Source organism: Aedes albopictus, chromosome 3, assembly GCF_035046485.1.
Source record: "Aedes albopictus strain Foshan chromosome 3, AalbF5, whole genome shotgun sequence".
Lineage (NCBI taxonomy): Eukaryota > Metazoa > Arthropoda > Insecta > Diptera > Culicidae > Aedes > Aedes albopictus.
The window spans coordinates 287,236,055-287,256,668 of record NC_085138.1 but is presented as its reverse complement, the minus strand read 5'-3'; the positions used below and the strand labels follow the sequence as shown (position 1 = coordinate 287,256,668).

The 20,614-nt window shown below is 40.4% G+C and overlaps 3 protein-coding genes across 8 annotated transcripts in view; all 3 read right to left on the bottom strand.

Moving 5' to 3' along the window:
* The window catches only part of LOC109418745 (chymotrypsin-2-like), a 96,697-nt gene extending 92,866 nt beyond the window's left edge, over positions 1-3,831 (bottom strand). The window contains exon 1 of the mRNA XM_062858816.1: positions 3,802-3,831. Coding sequence (XP_062714800.1) covers positions 3,802-3,816 — 15 coding nt within the window. The 5' untranslated portion in view covers positions 3,817-3,831. The remainder of the gene's footprint in view (positions 1-3,801) is intronic.
* Positions 3,832-6,160: 2,329 nt separating this feature from the next.
* The window catches only part of LOC115259341 (uncharacterized), a 37,467-nt gene continuing 23,013 nt past the window's right edge, over positions 6,161-20,614 (bottom strand). The window contains exons 6-8 of the mRNA XM_062861216.1: positions 7,288-7,809; positions 6,833-7,008; positions 6,161-6,773 (exon numbers count right to left, since the gene is read on the bottom strand). Coding sequence (XP_062717200.1) covers positions 6,548-6,773; positions 6,833-7,008; positions 7,288-7,809 — 924 coding nt within the window. The 3' untranslated portion in view covers positions 6,161-6,547. The remainder of the gene's footprint in view (positions 6,774-6,832; positions 7,009-7,287; positions 7,810-20,614) is intronic.
* Positions 14,330-17,945, bottom strand: LOC134292231 (uncharacterized protein K02A2.6-like). 6 transcript variants are annotated; one of them, XM_062861214.1, is made up of 3 exons: positions 17,439-17,945; positions 17,308-17,379; positions 14,330-17,246 (listed from the first exon to the last, which is right to left on the bottom strand). In XM_062861214.1, the coding sequence occupies exon 3, from the start codon at positions 17,230-17,232 to the stop codon at positions 15,154-15,156; it is 2,079 nt and encodes a 692-aa protein (XP_062717198.1). In that variant the 5' UTR covers positions 17,233-17,246; positions 17,308-17,379; positions 17,439-17,945; the 3' UTR covers positions 14,330-15,153. The 6 variants fall into 6 exon arrangements, with proteins under 6 accessions (XP_062717198.1, XP_062717199.1, XP_062717197.1 ...); XM_062861215.1 differs by having other exon boundaries at positions 17,308-17,376; XM_062861213.1 differs by having other exon boundaries at positions 17,308-17,945.

Below are 20,614 nucleotides of genomic sequence, written 5' to 3'. Positions count from 1 at the left end.
TGTTACTTTGTAAACACGAGGTTTTTGTTGCCGTCGAAAACTTCGCTTAATTTGGCACATTTCTTTTAGTTGTTAACAAGTCTGTGTGGCCCTATCAATAGATTATTTTGTGTTTTGATTTTTTACAGTGGGTTTTTAGATTATTTCGAGGTAATTATTATGTTTTTACTCGAATTTCGAAATTTGGCTCCTAATCACACTTTTATAGGGCGAATAGAAACAGAAATGGATTGCAGATGTTGTGTTAAAAATGAAGTGAAAATGCACCACTGAAACCATTTTCGTATTCTATGCTTTCAGAGAAACGATGGTGAGGAGCTACAAACCGAAAGGATTGAAATCGTATAAAAAACAGATCCGCAAAAATTAAAGCAGGCCATCGAGGATATTTCCGCCAAGAAGTTAGCATTTTGCGAAGCAGCCTTGAAATATGACATCAGTTTTTCTGTGATTTATCGACACGCTAAGAAAGGAAATCTCATTAAACCTCAGGGCGGACAAACGGTTCTATCCAAAAAATGACGAAAACTTGTTGGTTCGAAGGCTCAAGCTATGTTCCGAGTGGGGGTTTCCCGTTGACACTTGGATATTGCGTCTTATTGTGAAAGAGTATTTAGATAGAACGGGAAAGAAAGCGTCAACATTTCAGGATAACCTTCCAGGCCCGGATTTTGTTTATTCATTCCTAGGGTGACCATATGAAAATTAAGTGAAGGAGGACATTTTGACCAAATACGGTTAAAAAAGGAGGACATTTGTATGAAAAGGAGGACACTTTTTAAAATAGCACTAAAATACAAAAAATAAAAAATAATCCAAGTTAACAAATTAGATTAATAACACATTAAACAAATGCTGTTAAACCCAACTAATTGTATCTGCAAATGCTTCAATTGCATTCTTGAAGGGCTTCCCCTGGGGCTTCCAGATATTTTTTTTTAAACTCTACAAAAGATGTATTTGAAATCTGCTATTATTCTAACCATGGAAATTGTAACAAGTTGTTTATTTGACTGAAATTGTGTAGTTCTCATAAAAATGTAATCTTTTGGCTGGGAGAACTATCAATGTTTTAATCACTTTTGCTCTCTGCTGTATAACAGTTGAACTGAATAACCAGGAAGCTTGAATACTCGGCTACTATTACTGCTATTCTATTCCAACTTCTAGAGATTTAACTTGAACTAATCGAATAAGAGTTCTCACCAATAAATACAGAAAGTTTGTCATGATGCGTTTTGTAGTTGTTGTAGAAAAGTATTTATTACAGCTAAAAACTGTAGAACGAATACTTTTCAGTACAGTATCAATACAGCTTGTTCGATGGAAACATTATGTTTGAAGTTTCACTATATTTTTCAGGTGGATTGGATTGGTAAAGCTCTCTTGTGGCAATGTTGCAGAACCTTTTTGTTGTACATGAAACATATGGGGATATTCGGGATGGAATCTGCACCTTTGAAAATATGGTTTGAGCGTTCGATTTCACGTGATACGTACATTCGAAAACCTAACTTTGAAAACATAACTTCTAGCTACCCATTGAAAACGGTTCAGATACCTAACATAGCTTAACAATAACATTTTAATAATATGTAATAGATGAACAAAAATATTTAACAGCTGTTTTTACAATTTGACCATCCTAATGCATCACGTTCGGAAAAACTCGCTGACGTAGTGTGCAGTTTGCGTCAAAATGACTCTAATGAACAAGGAGGGTTAAATAAGTTATAAGTTTGAAAAGGAGGACATTTTCATGGAAAAGGAGGACATTCCATTGTTGATCAAAAAGGAGGACATGTCCTCCTTTAGGATACCATATGGTCACCCTATTCATTCCTGAAAAGGCACAAGAAGGATCTGTCCTACAGGATGTGCCAGAACATCAAGAGAAATCGGGCAGCAGTGTCACGCAAAATTATAAACGATTACTTCGACAGGCTGTATGAAGAGCTTCGTGATGTTCCTGCTTCTAATATCGTGAACTACGATGAAACCAACTTAAACGATGATCCGGGGAAGAAAAAGGTCATAACAAGACATGGATGCAAATATTCGGAACGGGTGATGAACAGTACAAAAGCGTCTGTATCGGTGATGTTTAGCGCTGCAGGAGATGGAACCGTTTTGCCCCCCTACGTAGTATACAAAGCTGTTCATCTGTATTCGTCCTGGACTCAAGGTGGACCACAGCATGCCAGATACAATCGATCGAAATCAAGATTGTTGAAACAACTGATGAAAAACATCAAAGCTTAAGGATCGAAGAATGTTCGAGCTGGATTTAAAAAGTGTGGAATTGTGCCTGTGAATAAGATGCCCGTTCTCCGCATGTTACCCGTAAATAAAAGTCCACAAGATGCCGAAAAGCTGGATGAAAGTTTGATTTCCTTGTTACGTGATTCTCTATATGGACCAACACAATCATCGACCACCAGAGAAAAACGCTCAAAAATCCGAGTACCTACTGCCAGGACAAAGCGTAAGTGGTGTTATGGCCGGTAATGTAAAATAAAAAGGAGACATTCCTCAAATACAAATAACGAACGACCGAGTACGTTCATAGTCAGATTAGAACTGATCTTTATTTCCACTTCCCAACTCAGACAAGAGAACCCCTCTCAGAGGGTTCGGCGGTTTTACCGAGTGGGCTAGCCACTACAGTTCTTTCCCCTTTAGATTCAATTATAAACAATTATTTGTGTTAATTCTACGTTAACTTGGACAAAATATACAATGTTCACAGTTTTGAAAACTTAAGAAAGAACTAACATTTTACAAATTGCAATCAACATATTTCAAAGCTAAACTATCTTCAAGCATTAAACGGTTACAGAACACCTCGCATAATACAATACTAACGTCTACTTAATACTGGTCATAATTAGAATCATGAAGCTGACTTCTTAATCACTAGACTCTTGGAAGACATTAATATAATACTCGAAACCCGGCATGACATGTAAATCTGTGTCCAAGTAGAACAGGAACCGCCAACGAAGCCTACACCAAATCACCGAAGGACCGGTTTGCTTCATTGTCCTGCTTCATCTCCGTAATTCCGTCATCACTGGTCCGCAATCGACTGCCGTTCGCAGAATTTCATCTTCCAGCTTTTCCCGTCTCTGCGTTCTGTCTAAATCCTGCTTTATCTTCATCCGTCCTGCAACGATAGTCCCGGCTTCGACTGTGGTTCTTGCTCTTGTCGTCCATAGTGAGACTTTTCTTCTTGTTGACGAAGTATCCAAATTACCAACTTTTTCAGCTCTTCATCGTCGGACCCGATGCTTTGAGGGAAATTGTAACCATTCGCTTCCCTCCGTGACATCCACTGTTTTCTGTGGCAAAAACTAAACGCAACCACAAAAGCGCAAAAAACAACAAAAACGTATTGCTGGTCAAAATATTGCGTAACATACAAAATTTACTTTTAAGCTCATTCAGCTCTTTCCTTTCATTTAGCAAAATGTCATCACATGCCAAAATGACGCACGCATACTCAAGTACCGATTTTACCACTCCAGGGCCACAGTTGATCATCAAATGGAGAAACAATCGGCATTTTCGATTTGTGTTGGAGATAAAACAAAAATGGTCTTCAAAAATTTCCATCTTTTATGACTTAAATTGGAAGATAACAAACTGAAGACAACAAAAACTACCATTCACTATTGAAAACAAAAGTAAGAATAAAATGCGCTTCTTTTTCATAAAAAAAAAATAAAATGGTGAGCGTAAAAAATGAAGTAAAAACTGGGCTGTTGAACGCCTTGCTACACCACAAAAATAAAAGAAGAACTTGAGTACCAGCATTTTTATGGACCAATTAGTACTGAAACATTTGACATAAAATATTGAAACGTCCAAAGGAAACACTGTTAACAAAAAAAAAAAACAAAAATCACGCCAAAAGTACACAAATACAAGGGGTCGTGAAAAATACGAATTTAAAAATTACACGCACGAATAAAAAAATCACTGTAAATAAACGTAAAAAAAACTCAATTACCGGCGGTCGTTAAAAAAATGCTGGATTTACAAGTGCGGTATCCACAAAATAACATAAAAATCACGCACACAATTTTCATACACAAACACCAGCAAACAAAACGTTAACAAAGATTACTAGCACGCTCATCGCAACAAAAAACTTGCCCAAAAATCACGCCAAAAGGTAATAATTTGACCTACGGTCGTGAAACGCATAGCAAGTTATAACATTTCTCCTCGTCGACAACTGTTATGGCCGGTAATGTAAAATAAAAAGGAGACATTCCTCAAATACAAATAACGAACGACCGAGTACGTTCATAGTCAGATTAGAACTGATCTTTATTTCCACTTCCCAACTCAGACAAGAGAACCCCTCTCAGAGGGTTCGGCGGTTTTACCGAGTGGGCTAGCCACTACAAGTGGAAAGCTCAAACATCACCTCTGAAGATTCGGAGCAGGCAGAAATCTTGGATACAACGCCGATGCTATCAAATGCTGAGAATGACAGAAGTTATCCTTTTTTGCAGTTTTCTTATTAGAAAAAAGTGAACATTTGAAACGTTTTTATCTGTTATGACCGTTGTTGACTTTGCAAATAATAAAAATGACTGATTTTCCTGTTTTTATTTCACTGATTACTATGTTTATGGAATTGTAATAAATAGTCTTTTTTTTCGATGACTGTTTCTATTCACCCCATCACGGGGCGAATAGAAACATTGATCCTTTTATTCAAGAAAAAATAGATTAAGTAATGATTCCCAATAACCCTCAATAGTAGGTATAGAGGAGGGTGGGACCCATACTTATGGGCGATAAAATTAGCTTTAGGTCAAGTATTTTTTTGTATACATCTTCTTATATGTTGAAACCTGTTTCTATTCGCCCCATTTTACGGTAATTCTTTACGAAATGTGTGTGTCCAATAGAAAAAGTATCATTGATCGTCGTAAATTCCTCCCATAATCTATCGGGGATGAACCAGCCTCGGACTGAATTTCCCCATAATAAAGAGCTAATAATAATAATCCTCCCACAGTAAATTTCTGGATACGCCACTGTACCCAAATAAATTCATTGGGTCGCAGAAGTTTTCAAAAATCTTAAAGGGTGTCTCCACCTCAAAAAGGTTGGGAGCCCCTGAGCTAGATTGAGCAGGTACGACCCGAGCGTCTGTTCACCAAGGAAATGCAACTTAAACAGCGTCTATTCTGGCATCCAGCGGTATGTATGAAATGCTGTATCGCGTCAGCTGTAAAGAGGCAGCTTCTTCAACGCGATGTAGGCAGCCTGCTGAAAATCTTCAAGCATCAAAAAAAGAAATTGTAGGGTAAACGGATTGATTCAACGGCAACAGGCCCAGCAACGAATTAACGATTGGAAAGTCGGATCTAGGAACGTGTGAACTTTGAATGAACCCGCACGTGTTGGGCTCCTGCAGGACTCGTGACCTGCAGAATGTCGATGATAATGTGGCAGCTATCCACTGAGCACCCATGTAAACAAAAAGAACGGAATCAATCGGTGCCGTAATCGCTTGTTTTCGGATAGGATGAATATGGGAGCGTGAGATTACTGATGGCACACATACCCTATGTGTTGAGAATGAGGGGTAATTCTTCAACTACTTCCTGATCAGCATCTATGCGCCATATGAACGATAAACCGGATGACATGAAGGATGAGTTCTATGAGAGCCTTTATAGGGCCTACGCTGTCCCCACTCGCATAACAGTCCCATTTGACTTTACATCATTTTTTAATTAACGTTATGAATAGTCATGATTTTCAATGTACTCCCAAAAACAATAATGAAAATTACGAATTTTTATGTCAATGTGTGAAAAAAATACCAAGTCATGAGCGTGTGCTCTTTGAATACCCACGCTTCTTGGAGCAAAGGTCAAGTCTCGTGCAGTAGGGATATCAGTATCACTCCGGACAACAATGTTGAAAGGCCGTGTACGAGAGAGGACATTACTTCCACAGTCTGCCGTATCGTACTTGAACTACATAGAAAATGGCGGGCCGACCAATGGCGATGGCACAAATGTCCCAAATGGAGGATAACGTGCCTCTGGAGCCGGCCTTCTGATACCTGATACCTGATACCATTCGGAAGCTTGAGTTCAACGGGTAGTCTAGCCAGGATTTTAGCTTTCAGGGGCGAAAGGACAAGTCAGGGCGGTAGCTGATGGAAGGCTTACCAATAGAGAGTACTCATGTATGGTCCCCCGCTTCTCGAAGTCATCCCTAACGGACGTACCGCGTAAGGTAACTTCGAAACCCACATTACCTGAGGAACAACCTCTTGCTTGCAAAAAACAGACCATCATGCTTTTCGAAAATGGTAAGGGATGTAGTTCTTTCCAAGTAACTGTACAGCGTTATTACGTTATAAGTTTGAGCAAATTATTCTATTGCCATTATGAGTACTTAAACCCTATAAAAATGCTATTCTGAAATTCCATCAAGCGTATTATTTAACTACACTTCTTAGACAAAACTAATTAACTTACCTGTAACAGCATTGCAATCAGTCATCGTCATTTCAAGGATATCGATCATGTTTCATTTTCATCCCGGACGGTGCTGCCGAGGGTGCCAATGTAAACACCTCGTAGTCGGCAATCGAAAAATTGTACTCACCGAACAGGTTTCCGAAGACGGCATTCGGTCCATCGTACGAGTGAGGAAAGTTAGAATACGACTCCATGTTCACGTTGCAATTGTTCGAGATCAGCAGATCAGCTCCCGCACCGAAAATTGGTCCACAGCTGTAAATTAAGACTGTCATTAGTAAAAAAAAAAGGTAACATGCGAAAGATAAACTTACTCCGGATGGTAGCAGATGGCGTAGGGTTTCTTAACGATGTCGAACTTCATCGGTGGATCGTTGTTGTAGTTCAAGGCAAACAAAAACGCCTTCTCGGAGTGAATGTAACCACCTTTGCGATTCGTTTTGGCAAATGCCACATCCGTGAAACCTCCGCTGATGGCTCCTTGAGTTCCCTATGAATACGCATACATAGAATTATATAAATTTGGACGAATATTTAAATTGTTATTGAAATTTGGTTGAAACTCAAAGGTCTTCTGTCAACCGATGAGTCACGAGAATCCTTCCTGCCTGTCCTCACGAAGGGCGAGAGCCCTCTTTTCTAAAGTTAAGTGAAGATCATGTAACTAGTAACTAAAAAGTGACTTGATAGCAGTCCGTGAATCGAAACAAACCGGAAATAAGAAAATTATCCATTGAACCAAAAAACATATCTAGGTACTGATGCTTACCATAGCGATGATGAACAACGGCGCGACTCCATCGCAGTGCCGGTGAAACGATGCAGCAGAGAACCCATTGGTCGAAGCACGATAAACCAAGCGCCAAGTTTGTTTCGCAGCTCCGTAGAATCCGTTGAGTGTTCCTTGCATGTGAATTTTGTCGTTTTTGAGAATCGTCGATCCGTGGAACAAGTTCAACATCAACCTCGGCTGCAGACGTTTGTCATTCTCGGCCAATGGCCCCGCCGGGATAGGCACTGCCGATGGAGGAAGTTTGTTGGAATGCAGAGCAGCACGGCGATATCGTTCCAGAGAGAGTTCGATCGGTACGGCGCCGGTGGGTTCAACCTCTTCGGCAAACACCTGACTGTCGATTAGGAAAAGGCGGACGTGGGAAATAACTGGGGCTAACTGTTGGCAGACACGTTGACGTTCCTCTTCGGTCCAGTGAGCCGTAGGTTGGGTCACTCCGGCTTGATTTTTGGCCCATGATAGGACACAGCGCCACACGTCTTCTTCCTCCAGACCAAGCTATAAATTGGAATTGAATTAAGCATAAGAAAAGTACATACTATACAAAGATATAAGTTCTTATTAGGGGAATGCGGTATGAATGAAACTGTTAAGTTTATTCCGAAAGTGGGCCGTGCGTCGTATGAAGAAGCAGAGTTTCAGATCTATCAAGTTGACTTCTTTTCTTCTGGAATGCTTAAAACAATGCGATCAACACATCCGTGATGTTCATCTGGCCAACGTGCTACTTGATGTGAACCAACATGCCTACCAATCACTGTGACTCTTTTGGGGTAGGATGGGGTAAGATGAGCACCCTTAGTTTATTGAAAGTGAACGCAATTTTTCGAAGTACCTCTCAGTAGTTCTTTTCTATATAATGTTTTCTATCATCCATTAACATGCCAGGATTCAAAATTCACAATAAAGATGTTTTTGACTAAACCAAAAAGATATTTTATGGCCAGCTCTAGCATACTGCGGGGCAAGACGAGCACCACGTTATACAAAATTACTCGAAAAACTATAAACGACTATTAGGAGTGGCTTATTTTTATAAATTTACGCAACCGAAAAGTTGCAAAGGATGCGGAAACCTGTCTTAGCATTATTGGGTGGATTACAATAATTTCTAAATGTTTTCTGTATTCCCATCAGGGGTGCTCATCTTGCCCCACTATAGGGAAATAACTCAAATCGAATAAATTATAATGATTTTCTTTAGCAAATCACGGTGTGTTGTGTAGAACAACTTTATAATAAAAAAATAAGTAAGTCTGAAATTTTGCCCAGTGATACTTTGGGCCATTCCCTTCAATTTGCTGGGTCGGTTGAAAACATCCATCGGGGGGTCTAGAACGAAATTTTTTTTTGAAGGTTTTTCTAGTCTAGTCTAGTCTAGTCTACACATACACAGCCATTCATTGAAAGAATCCTGGAAAATGATAGAATTGACTACTTCCATCATTTTTCTTGTCATTATTAATGATTGCAGTACATCGGAGATGCATTACAAGCATTAAAGCGGCCAGGCCTACTGTGCAGCGTTTTAATACAACAATAGAAACAATGAGTGGGGACATCTCGTACCAACCGCTCAGTTTATGAAAAGCAAAATACGGTGAAAATCGGTGGGGGTGACTATGCTAAGAAGGTTAATGTCACCCCTTGGTCCTTAGTCCTTGGTCCTTCCTGGGATGGAACACAGGTATTTACGCCGTGTCCTGGCCCTATTGCCTAGGCTAAAGCGCCTTTACTCGCTCTCTGAAAATAAACCAAAAAGTTATGGTCCCATGACCCTTCAATGATGGCCCAACTCAAAAATATAAATTAGTTTTACATTAACTATCTTACCCGGTATATACGAAAACTCAAAAATGTTATGATAAATAAATCAGTAAATAAATACATGTAGGTATAGGCAAATATATTAAGGGTGTGCGAAGTGGTGACTTGGCAAGTGATAACAAACATACGGAAGATACAAAATATATTGGTAAGATCTCACCCAATTTCAGCGTCATTCGATCAGCATAAATAATTCCGTGTGTCCGAGGGTCGAGACAATATTACGCCTTAGGAAATTAAAGATTTCCAACTAAATGCCGTTATTTACACCAAATTTGTTGCATGTCAGCTGAATCCAATTCACTCATCCGAATTATTTAAAGTTTGCAACTGCGCAAGTACGCACGAGAACACCGCCGCGGAAATATCGACTCTACTGTGCAGCATTCAAACGGAACGTATCGAGCAAACGAAACTATTTGTCTACTTCCGCCGCACACACACTAAACAGCGCCACGATGGCCACTTGTAGCCGCAGGAACTGAACCTAGCAGACGGAAACATACTTTGCAAATGAAATCGATCGACCAATACTCTCAACTGCTATTTTTTCCGTATGACGCGAATTGAAAAGCTTCTGCCACTCAATATCCCGAAAGTTTCACCAAAAATGGCTGAAGACCAAAGTCCACCGAGATTAACTTTGATTAGATTGTTCCAAAATTTCACGTTATTTTCACAAGCGCACAACCTCAAATCTTCCGAAACGGCCAAAACTACAACTGTACGCCTTTGCTGGAAGGCGTAGCACCGCCAATTTCATCAGCCGATTCCAGCGAGGAAACACGCGAACGCAGAATCACTGTCAAAAAACGCGACCGTTCGAAATTTTTTTTTGAAGGTTTTTCATGCAAAAACAGTTAAAAGCGCATATTGTAAATTATTGCATCTCCTACAAATATTCACAACTTTTTTGTCTTTGAGGATAGAATTATAAAATTATCAGGCGTTTCGAAGTAGTATGCGTAGGTGACTGTGTGAAAATTTCATTAAAATATGTTGAATGATTTCCAAATAATAGCAAAACTATCAAACGCATTCTAAAACACTAAGCTTAGTAGCAAAAGTCCAACAAAATATCTATATTTTTTATATAATAATACATGAACAAATTTTAATTCTAAGGACCTTGAGTCATTATGATGGCGGTATGTACTGTGAAAACTTGTTTTTCAAATAATGAACAATAACATAGTCAAATACATGAAAGGAAAACACACACATTGCCATTATGTAGCTTTTGACTAAAGTATTAATTATTTATCTCAAGAACGCGGTTTTGCGTATACATGTTCATTTTTTCCATTTTTTTTAAATGATTAAGGTCTTATCTAAGTATCAGATTGCAAGCAAAAGGCTTTAGGAGAGCGTGGCGCAATAATTTGGATTACAAAAAAACTGTTTGTTACTTTTTCGAAAGATATAGATTCATGTTGAAAATATTCTACTAGTCAACGACGCCCTAACAATGATCAATCACTCATCCTCATGCTTGGAGGAAACCACAGAAAATATTTTTGAGACATCATATGCAAATCGATAAGACTATTTAAACCATTGTTATCAAATTGTTTTTCCTTGGCTTTATGCTGAACAGCCTAATTGTCATGCCTAATGTAGAAACATTTTCAATAAGTACTCCCTGCTTTTAACTCTTCTTTCAGAACTTATTATCAGTTATTTGTTAATAAATGGTGGCATAAGTAATAAGCATCATATTGCTATTAAATTTAAAGACAAACCTAAGTTTGGGTCCAACAGCTATGTCAAATATCGTGGAATAATTCGGAAACTATGTTTAGTACCGTAAGGTTGCCCTTGATCGAATATTGCCCAACTGAATTCTGTTTTGATTTCACTTCTCGTTATTGTGTCCTGTCTTGGTTTAATGTGGACTCATACTCACAACTTCAATGTTATTATGAGGTCTTAACAGAGTTAACTTGTTTTTATTCATTGACTAAGGTGAAATACTATTTAATTTTGAGCTTGTAAACATTAATCCCCAAATAATTTAGCTTCTATACTTTTTCTTCGAAACAGAGATGTTTCCCAATCCTCGAGTGCTTTTCTTGGCTTACCAAATAACATTCAAATATTTTCTTTAGGGAAGGCCGACATGCTCAGCAAGCATGATAATTGTGTTTATTATAGGATTCGTAATAGAGACATACTTGTATTTGTGAACATGTATACGCAAAACCACGTTCTTGAAATAAATAATTAATACTTTAGTAAAAAACTACATAATGACAGTGTGTGTTTTCCTTTCATGTATTTGACTATGTATCTGTTCATCATTTGAATAACAAGTTTTCACAGTACCGCCATCATAATAACTCAAGGTGTTTAGAATAAAATATGTTTCATGTATTATTGTATAAAAAATATAGATATTTTGTTGATCGTTTGCTACTAAGCCTAGTATTTTAGAATGCGTTTGGTAGTTTTGCTATTACTTGAAAACCATTCAACATATTTCAATGAAATTTTCACACAGTCATCTACGCGTACAACTTCGAAACGCCTAAAAATTGTATGGTTCTATCTTCAAAGACAAAAAAGTAGTGACTATTTGTAGGAGATGCAATAATTTACAATATGCACTTTTAACAGTTTTTGCATGAAAAACCTTCAAAAAAAAACTTTTGTTCTAGACCCCCCGATGGATGTTTTCAACCGACCCAGCAAATTGAAGGGAATGGCCCAAAGTATCACTGGGCAAAATTTCAGACTTACTTATTTTTTTGTTTTAAAGTTGTTCTATAAACACACCGTGAAATGTTTTCTAATGTAAATAAAAATGTTTTGCAGTAATCTAGTAGGAATTAGTCGGGGTAATTTGGCCAAGGGGCAATTGAGCACCTCATAAAAATCACCTAAAATCTAATATTTCTAACAAACCGACCTTACAGCTCTACTACTGGTCTGATATGGAAGCAATTGAAACATTAAAACGAATTAGTTAAAGCCCACAGTAAATTAGAAAAATAAAATTGAAAAACGTTGGCCTAATTACCCCGAAGAGGGCTGAATAAAAACACGACATAAGACACCTGTTGTTAAAATACATTAGGCTGATACAAATTTATCTTTGACTTTCTGCCCCCCCCCCCCCCCCCTCAAAAATTTTTTGCTGGATTTCGCATTTTGAGGGGGCAGATGAAAAATATTTATCAAAATATCGGGTCTTGCTGAAAATTCTTTAACAAATCCGATGAGTTTTTAATATTTTTCAGAATAAATGCTTTATTATTTTTATACCCCCCCCCTCGACCAGCCAAAGAGTGGTGGGACAAAAAGTGGAATAAATATTTGTAACGGCCTTAGATGTCTATCGGTGCATAATAAGTTTGTGTTACATTAGGCGAAAAAATCTTCATTGAAAATAGGGTGCTCAAATTACCCCGACGGTTTAAAATCGACGCAAAAATCATACTTTTTTCAAAAATCTTTTTTTGTCAAACACGATTTGACTTTGATATTTTCATGTATCCTGCGTAGTATTATCAGAATCATTATGATCATACGATAAACGAGAGATTTATCGCTGTTTTTTGCATGTTAAAACGACTTTTGCTTAGGGTGGCCAAACTACCCCGATTTACCCTATTGTCAATCGGCTCCGCTGGGAAGCCGGAGAAGACCCTAGGCGATGTCCATAAACTACGTAGACTCATTTTGGGCAATCTCAAACCCCCCTCCTCCTCCGTAGACTTTTGCTCAAACAAAATTTTTGGAATTTGTATGGAGCGTAGACTTTGGCCAGACCTACCGCCCGACCCCGCTCCTCTAAGAGTCTACGTAGTTTATGGACAGGCCCCTATGGGTAACTACCCGATTACAATTCGTATCTGTGATACCTTACTTAAATACTAATTTATTTGTATTTTAAATGTCGATTTATTACAGAAAACAATTTACCAAATCTAACCTTCCTTGTTTACATCTCTCTACTCTCACAGTGTACCTATAAGAATATCGTGGTCTAGACCTCTTCTCGCTACTATGGTGCATCCATAAGAGTGTTGTCTGTGCTAAGGCACCACATCTCGTTTTCTCTATGAGATCGCTACTTTATTCCGAGATCACAAAATCCTTGAACCGATCCGGTAGTTTTACTTCCCGGCGCATCCTAGAACGATCAAGATGTTGCGGTTGGTCAAGATTCTTGAACGATGTTGACGGAGACGATTCATCAGTTGTTGGCTCAAGCTGTTCAGTCTCTGATTGGCTGTTTTCTGCTTTGTCGGGGTCCCCAACAACTCGTTTTACATGAGCAACGTTACGTCGATACACTTTGTCCGAAACTTTGTTTCTCACCGTAACACGCGATCCTTCCTTATTCAAGACAAGGTATTCCGTTGGGTTGAATGTAGGTGTTAGTTTATTACCAGGTAGCAAATTTTTCAAAAGAACGGTGTCCCCTGCTTGTATTCCTGATTCTCTTGCCAGTCGTCGTTGATCCTCACGTTCCTTCCCTTTTTCCTTCAGAACCCGGTCCCTTTCACTAACTTCATCATCTCGAGGCGTAGTTTCAATATCTCCTAGACAGGGAATCTTTGAGCGTATTGTATGACCATACATCATTTCAGTAGGAGTCTTTCCTGTGATGGAGTGTGGTGTAGAATAATACATCATAAGGTAATCCATCAAGTCATTTTTCCAGTCCCGACCTAGCGCATGGCTTATCTGAAGTCTTTTGAGTAGCGATCGATTCTGGCGCTCAACTAAGCCATTTTCTTGAGGCCAGTATGGGGTGGAATAATTCTGACGAATACCATGGTCCTTGCAGTAGGTCTCGAATTTTGCACTAACGAATTGCCGTGCATTGTCCAAAGTGATTGTGGCAGGAAATCCCAAACGTGTGAAAATCTTATGTAGCCTGGTTGTCGTCTCTTCAGCCGTTATCTGCTTCAAAATTTCGACTTCCTTGTAGCGGCTAAAATAGTCGACAATAACCATGAGGTTTTCTCCGGTGGGAAGTGGTCCCATAAAATCAAGAGCTACGTCTACCCACGGCTTTGTTGGTAGCTCTCTTCTTTGCATTGGTTCTGGACGATTCGGTAAACCGACCAATCTGCAGCCTTCACACGCCGTTACGTACTTCGAAATCTCACGGTCCATCCCGGGCCACCAGACACGATCTCTTAATCTCCGTTTCATGACAGTTTCTCCTGAGTGACCTTCATGTGCCAAAATCAGCATTCTGTTTCTCAATGCTCTGGGAACCACGAGTTTGGTTCCACGAACCAGAATATCGCCAGTCAACCCTAATTCCGAATGGAATGGTTCGAACGGTTTAACCTCGGCAGACCATTTTCCAAAACGTACATAATCCTGGACAGCCAAAAGTTCCAAATCGTCTTTAGAAGCCTTCTCCAATTCACTGATATCGATCGCCGCAGATTCCATAATGGCTAACACCAGGAACTGGTTGTCACCATCAAACTCGTGATCTTCTCCGAACTCTGGTAGCCGCGAAAGACTGTCTGCAACATTTTCAGAACCCTTGCGATAACGAACTACAAATGTGTAGGCTTGTAGGCGAAGCAACCATCTTTCGATGCGCGCACATGGTCGTGATGTGGAACCAAATATTACTTCTAGCGGTTTATGGTCCGTTTCCAATTCGAATTTCCGTCCAAGAAGATATACTGAGAACCGCTCGACTGCCCAAACTAAGGCAAGCGCCTCCTTCTCAGTCTGACAGTAACGTTTTTCTGTCGGACTGAGGCTTTTGCTGGCATAACTCACTACTCGAGGGTGGAAATCGTTATTCGGGTCAGAAAACTGTATTAAAACAGCCCCTAGACCAACCGGCGACGCGTCAGCTACTACGCGAGTTCTCAGAGAGCTATCAAAGTAATGCAGCGTTTTGATATCCGTTACCATCTCTTTCAGCTTCCGGAAAGCTTCTTCGTGTTCTGATCTCCAATCAAATTTGACTCCAGTATGGGTCAACTGTCTCAGTGGTGCAGAAATCGTAGCTAAATTTGGAAGAAATCGTCCGACCTAGGTTACCAACCCTAAGAAACTCCTTAATTCTTCTGCAGTATGCGGAGCACGGAATGACTTCAAAACGGCCATTTTATCTTCTGTCGGTTTGATGCCATTTTCCGACACGTGGTGACCCAGAAAATCAACCTCTTTTACCTTATAGACACATTTATCGTGATTCAGCAGAATATTTCTCGATTTAAGAGCGTTCATGACCTTCTCCAAAGCTCGGTCATGCTCTTCTTCAGTCCCCCCGAAGATTAGGATGTCGTCGATAAAACTCACAACGTTTTCGCAATCTGCCAAAACTTGTTCCAAAACTTTTTGGAACATTTCCGGCGCGCACGATATACCAAACATGAGCCGTTTGTAACGATACATCCCTTTGTGTGTGATAAACGTTGTGATGTCACGGCACGATTCGTGTAACTCAAGTTGATGGAACGCGTCTTTGATGTCCAACCGGCTGAACACCTTGGCATTTCTGAGCAACGGCAAGAAATCGTCGAATGTTGGCATTAAATGACCCTCGCGTTTGATTGCCAGGTTAGCCCGCCGCATATCTACACACAACCGGAGGTCACCATTATCCTTCACAATAGTCACCAGTGGTGAAACCCATTGACTGTATTCGTTGACCGGTTCAATGATATCTGACGCCTGCAAAGACTCGAGTTTCTGCTCAATTTTGTCTAGAAGTGCCAATGGAGGCCGTCTAGCATGTTGGCACACTGGTGTGACAGTGCGGTCGATCGGAATGGTCAACAAAACACCTTTCAATTTGGGGAATGGTCGCTTCTGTTCTAACGCCAAACGGAAGACTTCCGGAGCATCCGTACTAGGCAAACCCAGAACCAGCACTCCCAAATCCTTAGCTGTGATTCTGCCTAGCAGCGGTTGCGATCCTGCCTCTATCACATAAAACGTTGCTACTTTCTCGATGCGTTTCTCGTTATTCTTGACTCTGATCACCGCTTCAAATACCTGCTTTACGACCAATGGGACGGATGCCTTTCCATATGCTCTGAAGTTTTGATCAGAATTCGATCGTCGATTTTCCACCTTCACACCTTGTTCTTGCATATTCGCCCAAGTCACGTCATCGATTATGTTTTTCTGACAGCCTGAGTCAATCAACATTTGAATGAGTACTCCACCTACGGATACCCACAAGAATGCGTCTCCATCTCCAACGTTAAACACGAAGCATGGAACGCTATCCTCACCATTACCTTCTTCCAGGTTATCCACGTGCCTAACCGCTTCATACTTCAATCGTTTCCGGCTGGTTTCACCATCATCGAGTCTGTTTTCGAATTTGCGCTTCTGTGCGGGACGGGTAGTACGACAGCATCTAGCAAAATGACCAATTTTCCGGCATAAGTCACACGGCTTGTTTCTCGCCGGACAAATACGATCCATACCATTGTGTCCGCGGCGGCCACAACGAGAACATTCATACCCAGAATCTCTTTGCGCGCTGTGAATCTTGTTGATTTCGCTTGGAACCGATTCGTGGGAAGCATTCGCACCAAACATTCGTCCTGCTTGAAACTTGATGGACTCATGTGTGTTGACAATCTTAGTAACCTCATCCAGAGTAAGATGATCCTTATGCAACAGTTTTTCGCGTAGATCCGGAGGGGACAATTGAATCAGTTTGTCAATGACACTTATCTCCGCGCTCTCTTGTCTCGTATTTCCGAAATTGCACTTGTTCGCTAGTTCCATTGATCGAAGCAGAAATTTATCGAGTGACTCGTCCTTATCCTGGGGTTTCAGTGACCAGAACAAGAAACGCTGGTAAGCTTCATGCTGTTTTGGAGCAAAATACGCATCAAGCTTATCAATTGCGACCTCAAAAGGGTTCACGCCTATGCCCTCTTCTACATCTGCCCCTGGAATGCTGCTAAAAACCTCCTGGACATCTGGTCCGGCTTTGGCCAGGAATATATGCTTCAATCGCGTCTTATTCGTGATCGCGTTGGCTAGAGCCAGGTACTCGAAATGTCGTTTGTATCGAACCCATTCATCACGGACTTCGTTGGGAGGAATCTGTTTGAACTTGAATGCTGGAATGTCGAACCTGTCCATGACTGATTAGCCGACTAAAAAAAAACATTCCAATCAGATGTTTCTTTACTTGTATATTCCTATTCGTATATTTACCTCGTTCACTTGTCGGTATTGCCTCGAGTCAGCTTTTCCAGGTTTCCAGTAAGCTGCGATACGCGTTTCCTACTGAAACATGTTTTCTTCTCAGATTATTTTTTCATATATGTATATTATTCATTGTTTACCTTTTCAGTCTCCGGGACCTTAGCGCTGCTCGAAACAGCCGCTTTCCGTTTTCAGTCTTCTCTGACCTTTCCCCGTACTGTGTAATAGCCGCTTCCAGATTACAGTCTATTGACCTGCGCTGCTCGAAACAGCCGCTTCCGTTTAGTTTACAGTCTCTAAGACCTTGCGCTAAGCCACAGTACCAGCTTCGTTTCCGATCAATTCTGTAGAACATATTTTCCGATTGTTATTTCCACTACATTTTTCACCCATATCAACCCCAAACAGATTAAAACTTACCTTCGGTAGAACAAAAATCCCTTCCACTGTCGCCAATATGTGATACCTTACTTAAATACTAATTTATTTGTATTTTAAATGTCGATTTATTACAGGAAACAATTTACCAAATCTAACCTTCCTTGTTTACATCTCTCTACTCTCACAGTGTACCTATAAGAATATCGTGGTCTAGACCTCTTCTCGCTACTATGGTGCATCCATAAGAGTGTTGTCTGTGCTAAGGCACCACAGTATCGATGAACAACCAACATCGATATCATACCGCCCCCAATGGAAGTATGCTCAAGCAAACTGGCAACATTTCCAGGACTGGACATACTAGATACACTAGTATCAGATTCTCTTGGAGGACAACTAGCTTCTTGATCATCGGCAACATTCTTTCCGGCCTGGCCATGGGACAGTAACGTACTTCACGGGTCTAGGAGATGTTCTCCAAGGTGCCGTAAACAGTGGCCTGCATGCAGATATCGTTTCGTTGAATCTGGCCAAAGTATATAATTGCGCCTGGATGCCACGGCCCATCAATCAACTGGCGGCATGGGGTTTGAGTGGTAACATTCTTCATTTCCTGAAAAACTTTCTAAGCGGCAGAACTTTTGGAAAACACTTCTCTTCAACCCGCAAATAAGAAACCCGAGTCCCACAAGGCTCCGTCATTGCGGTTACTATCTTCTTAGTTTTGATGAACACCGTATTCAACACCCTACCCAAAGATATATACATATTTGTATATACGGACGACATTGTCCTAGTTGTCGTCGGCCGTACCCTGAAGTTTATTAGACGTGAACTGCAAGCTGTAGTATCTGCGGTTGCCAGATGGGCCTCTCTTTTTGGCTTCAAATTTTCGGCAGAAAAAAGTGTAATATCACACATTTGTCGCTCTCGGCATAGAAATTTAACAACGCCTGTCAAACTAAACGGATCTCAAATACCTTAACCCTCTACTTCCCATGGTTGCTCTAGAGCACCATCGATTTTCGACGAACTCCGGACAAACGGAATTAGATGAATATGATGCAATAATTTTTAGAATATGGTTATAACCTCATAAGGTTAACCCAACTACTAACTACTTGTTTCAATAGTTGAACTATTGATAAACAATCAAAAACCTATTGATTTACAACCAAAATTTTATTCATTGATTTCGAAAAATTTAGCCAATTTGCAATAACTTTTGTTCTACCACTTTTTTCGGAAACGTTTTTTGGCATAGATATAGTCGTTCAAAGTCGTGGGAAGGAAAGGGTTAAAAAAACGATCGTTGTACTAGGCGTGCGACTAGATCGTGAGCTGCGTTTCAAAGACCACCTGAGCGAAATGAAATAGAAATGCCAAACACGTTTAAACATACTCCGTATTTTATCAAAACCGCACCGTAGTAGCAACAGAGAAACTCTCCTGAGAGTTGCAAAAGCTATCGTTTTTTTTTTTTTTGTTTGTATTTACGTGTATTTTAACTTATGCTAATTCTACACTTATAAAAGCTATCGTGAATAGCCAACTATTTTATGGTATTGAACTGTACTGCTTATCAGAAGCCTCCCTCATACTACATCATCTATGTCCAACGTACAAACAGTACATACGGATTATCGCTGGTTTGCTTCCATCTACTCCAGCAGATGCGGCTTGCATAGAACTTTGTGTTCTTCCTTTTCGATACCAGGTGGCACAGACTTTGTGCTGCAGAGCAATCTGCTACACAGAAAAGACCACTGGGGATCACGAGGTCTTTCTCCTCAGTGAGGCAAATAGAACCCTCGTCAACCTGGCCCATTTGGAACTCCCACTGGTTGAACAACTCCACTGGGTTGGAGCCAAAAGATGGGACGCTGCAAACATTCACGTCGATCTCTCTGTTGGAAAACATTTCCGTGCAGGGGATAATTCTACTGCTATGCGTTCATATGTCACGCAATTGTTAGCCAGCAAATATTGTACACCTTGTCCTTTTTTTACGTCCATGCTTGGCTGAGCGACATAAAATTCTACCGCTAAGACAATGAGCAAACTCAACAGTTTTTTATTTTTTCAAACATCTTCGTGATTAGGAGAAGTGTACAAAAATATAAAAATGTGTATTTTGATAATTATTTTGTCGGTAGATTTTTTTTCGCTAAGCCAATAGTGGACGTAAATCAAGGTTTAGGTGTAACTACAACCTTCGCTACACTGATGGTTCAAAAGCCATGGGCCGGACTGGCTTCGTTGTCGCTGACAAAGATAGAAGTCACTTCTTTCGGATACCGGATCAATGCCCTGTTTTTTTCGGCGGAGGCCGCTGCTATACTGTTTGCTACTACAACACCAGCATCAAAACCAATTTGCGTCATCTCCGACTCTACCAGCGTACTCACTACTATAAACTCTTCAACATCCCTCCACCCATGGATCCAGGCCATCCAAAAGGATTGCCCAACAGGAACTGTTCTTCTATGGGTACCTGGCCATTGTGGCATCAACGGTAACGTAGAAGCCCCAGCTTGCAGCCATAGGTCGAACTGGTCGCATGTTCACCAGGGCGGTACCAGGAGCAGATCTCAAACACTGGGTAAAATCTACAATTCGCGTAAAATGGGCTCAAGAATGGGTTAACACAAGACATCCATTCATACGAAAAATCAAGGGAGAAACAACACCCTGGACCGACACATTAAATCGCCACGACCAACTAATCCTTTCTCGTCTTCGAGTGGGACATACCCATGCATCACACAACATGGGATCCAGAGGACCTTTTCACAAAATATGGTCCACGTGCAACGCGACAATGACGGTAGAACATCTTCTTGTCAACTGTCCCTGCTATGAAGGACTTCGAGTTCAACATGAACTTCCAAACAGCATAGTGGATATCCTTGCAAATAACACAACCAACGAGCCA

Excerpts from the sequence above, each read along its gene's own strand:
- LOC134292231 (XM_062861213.1), bottom strand. The coding sequence starts at position 17,232 with ATGGACAGGTTCGACATTCCAGCATTCAAGTTCAAACAGATTCCTCCC.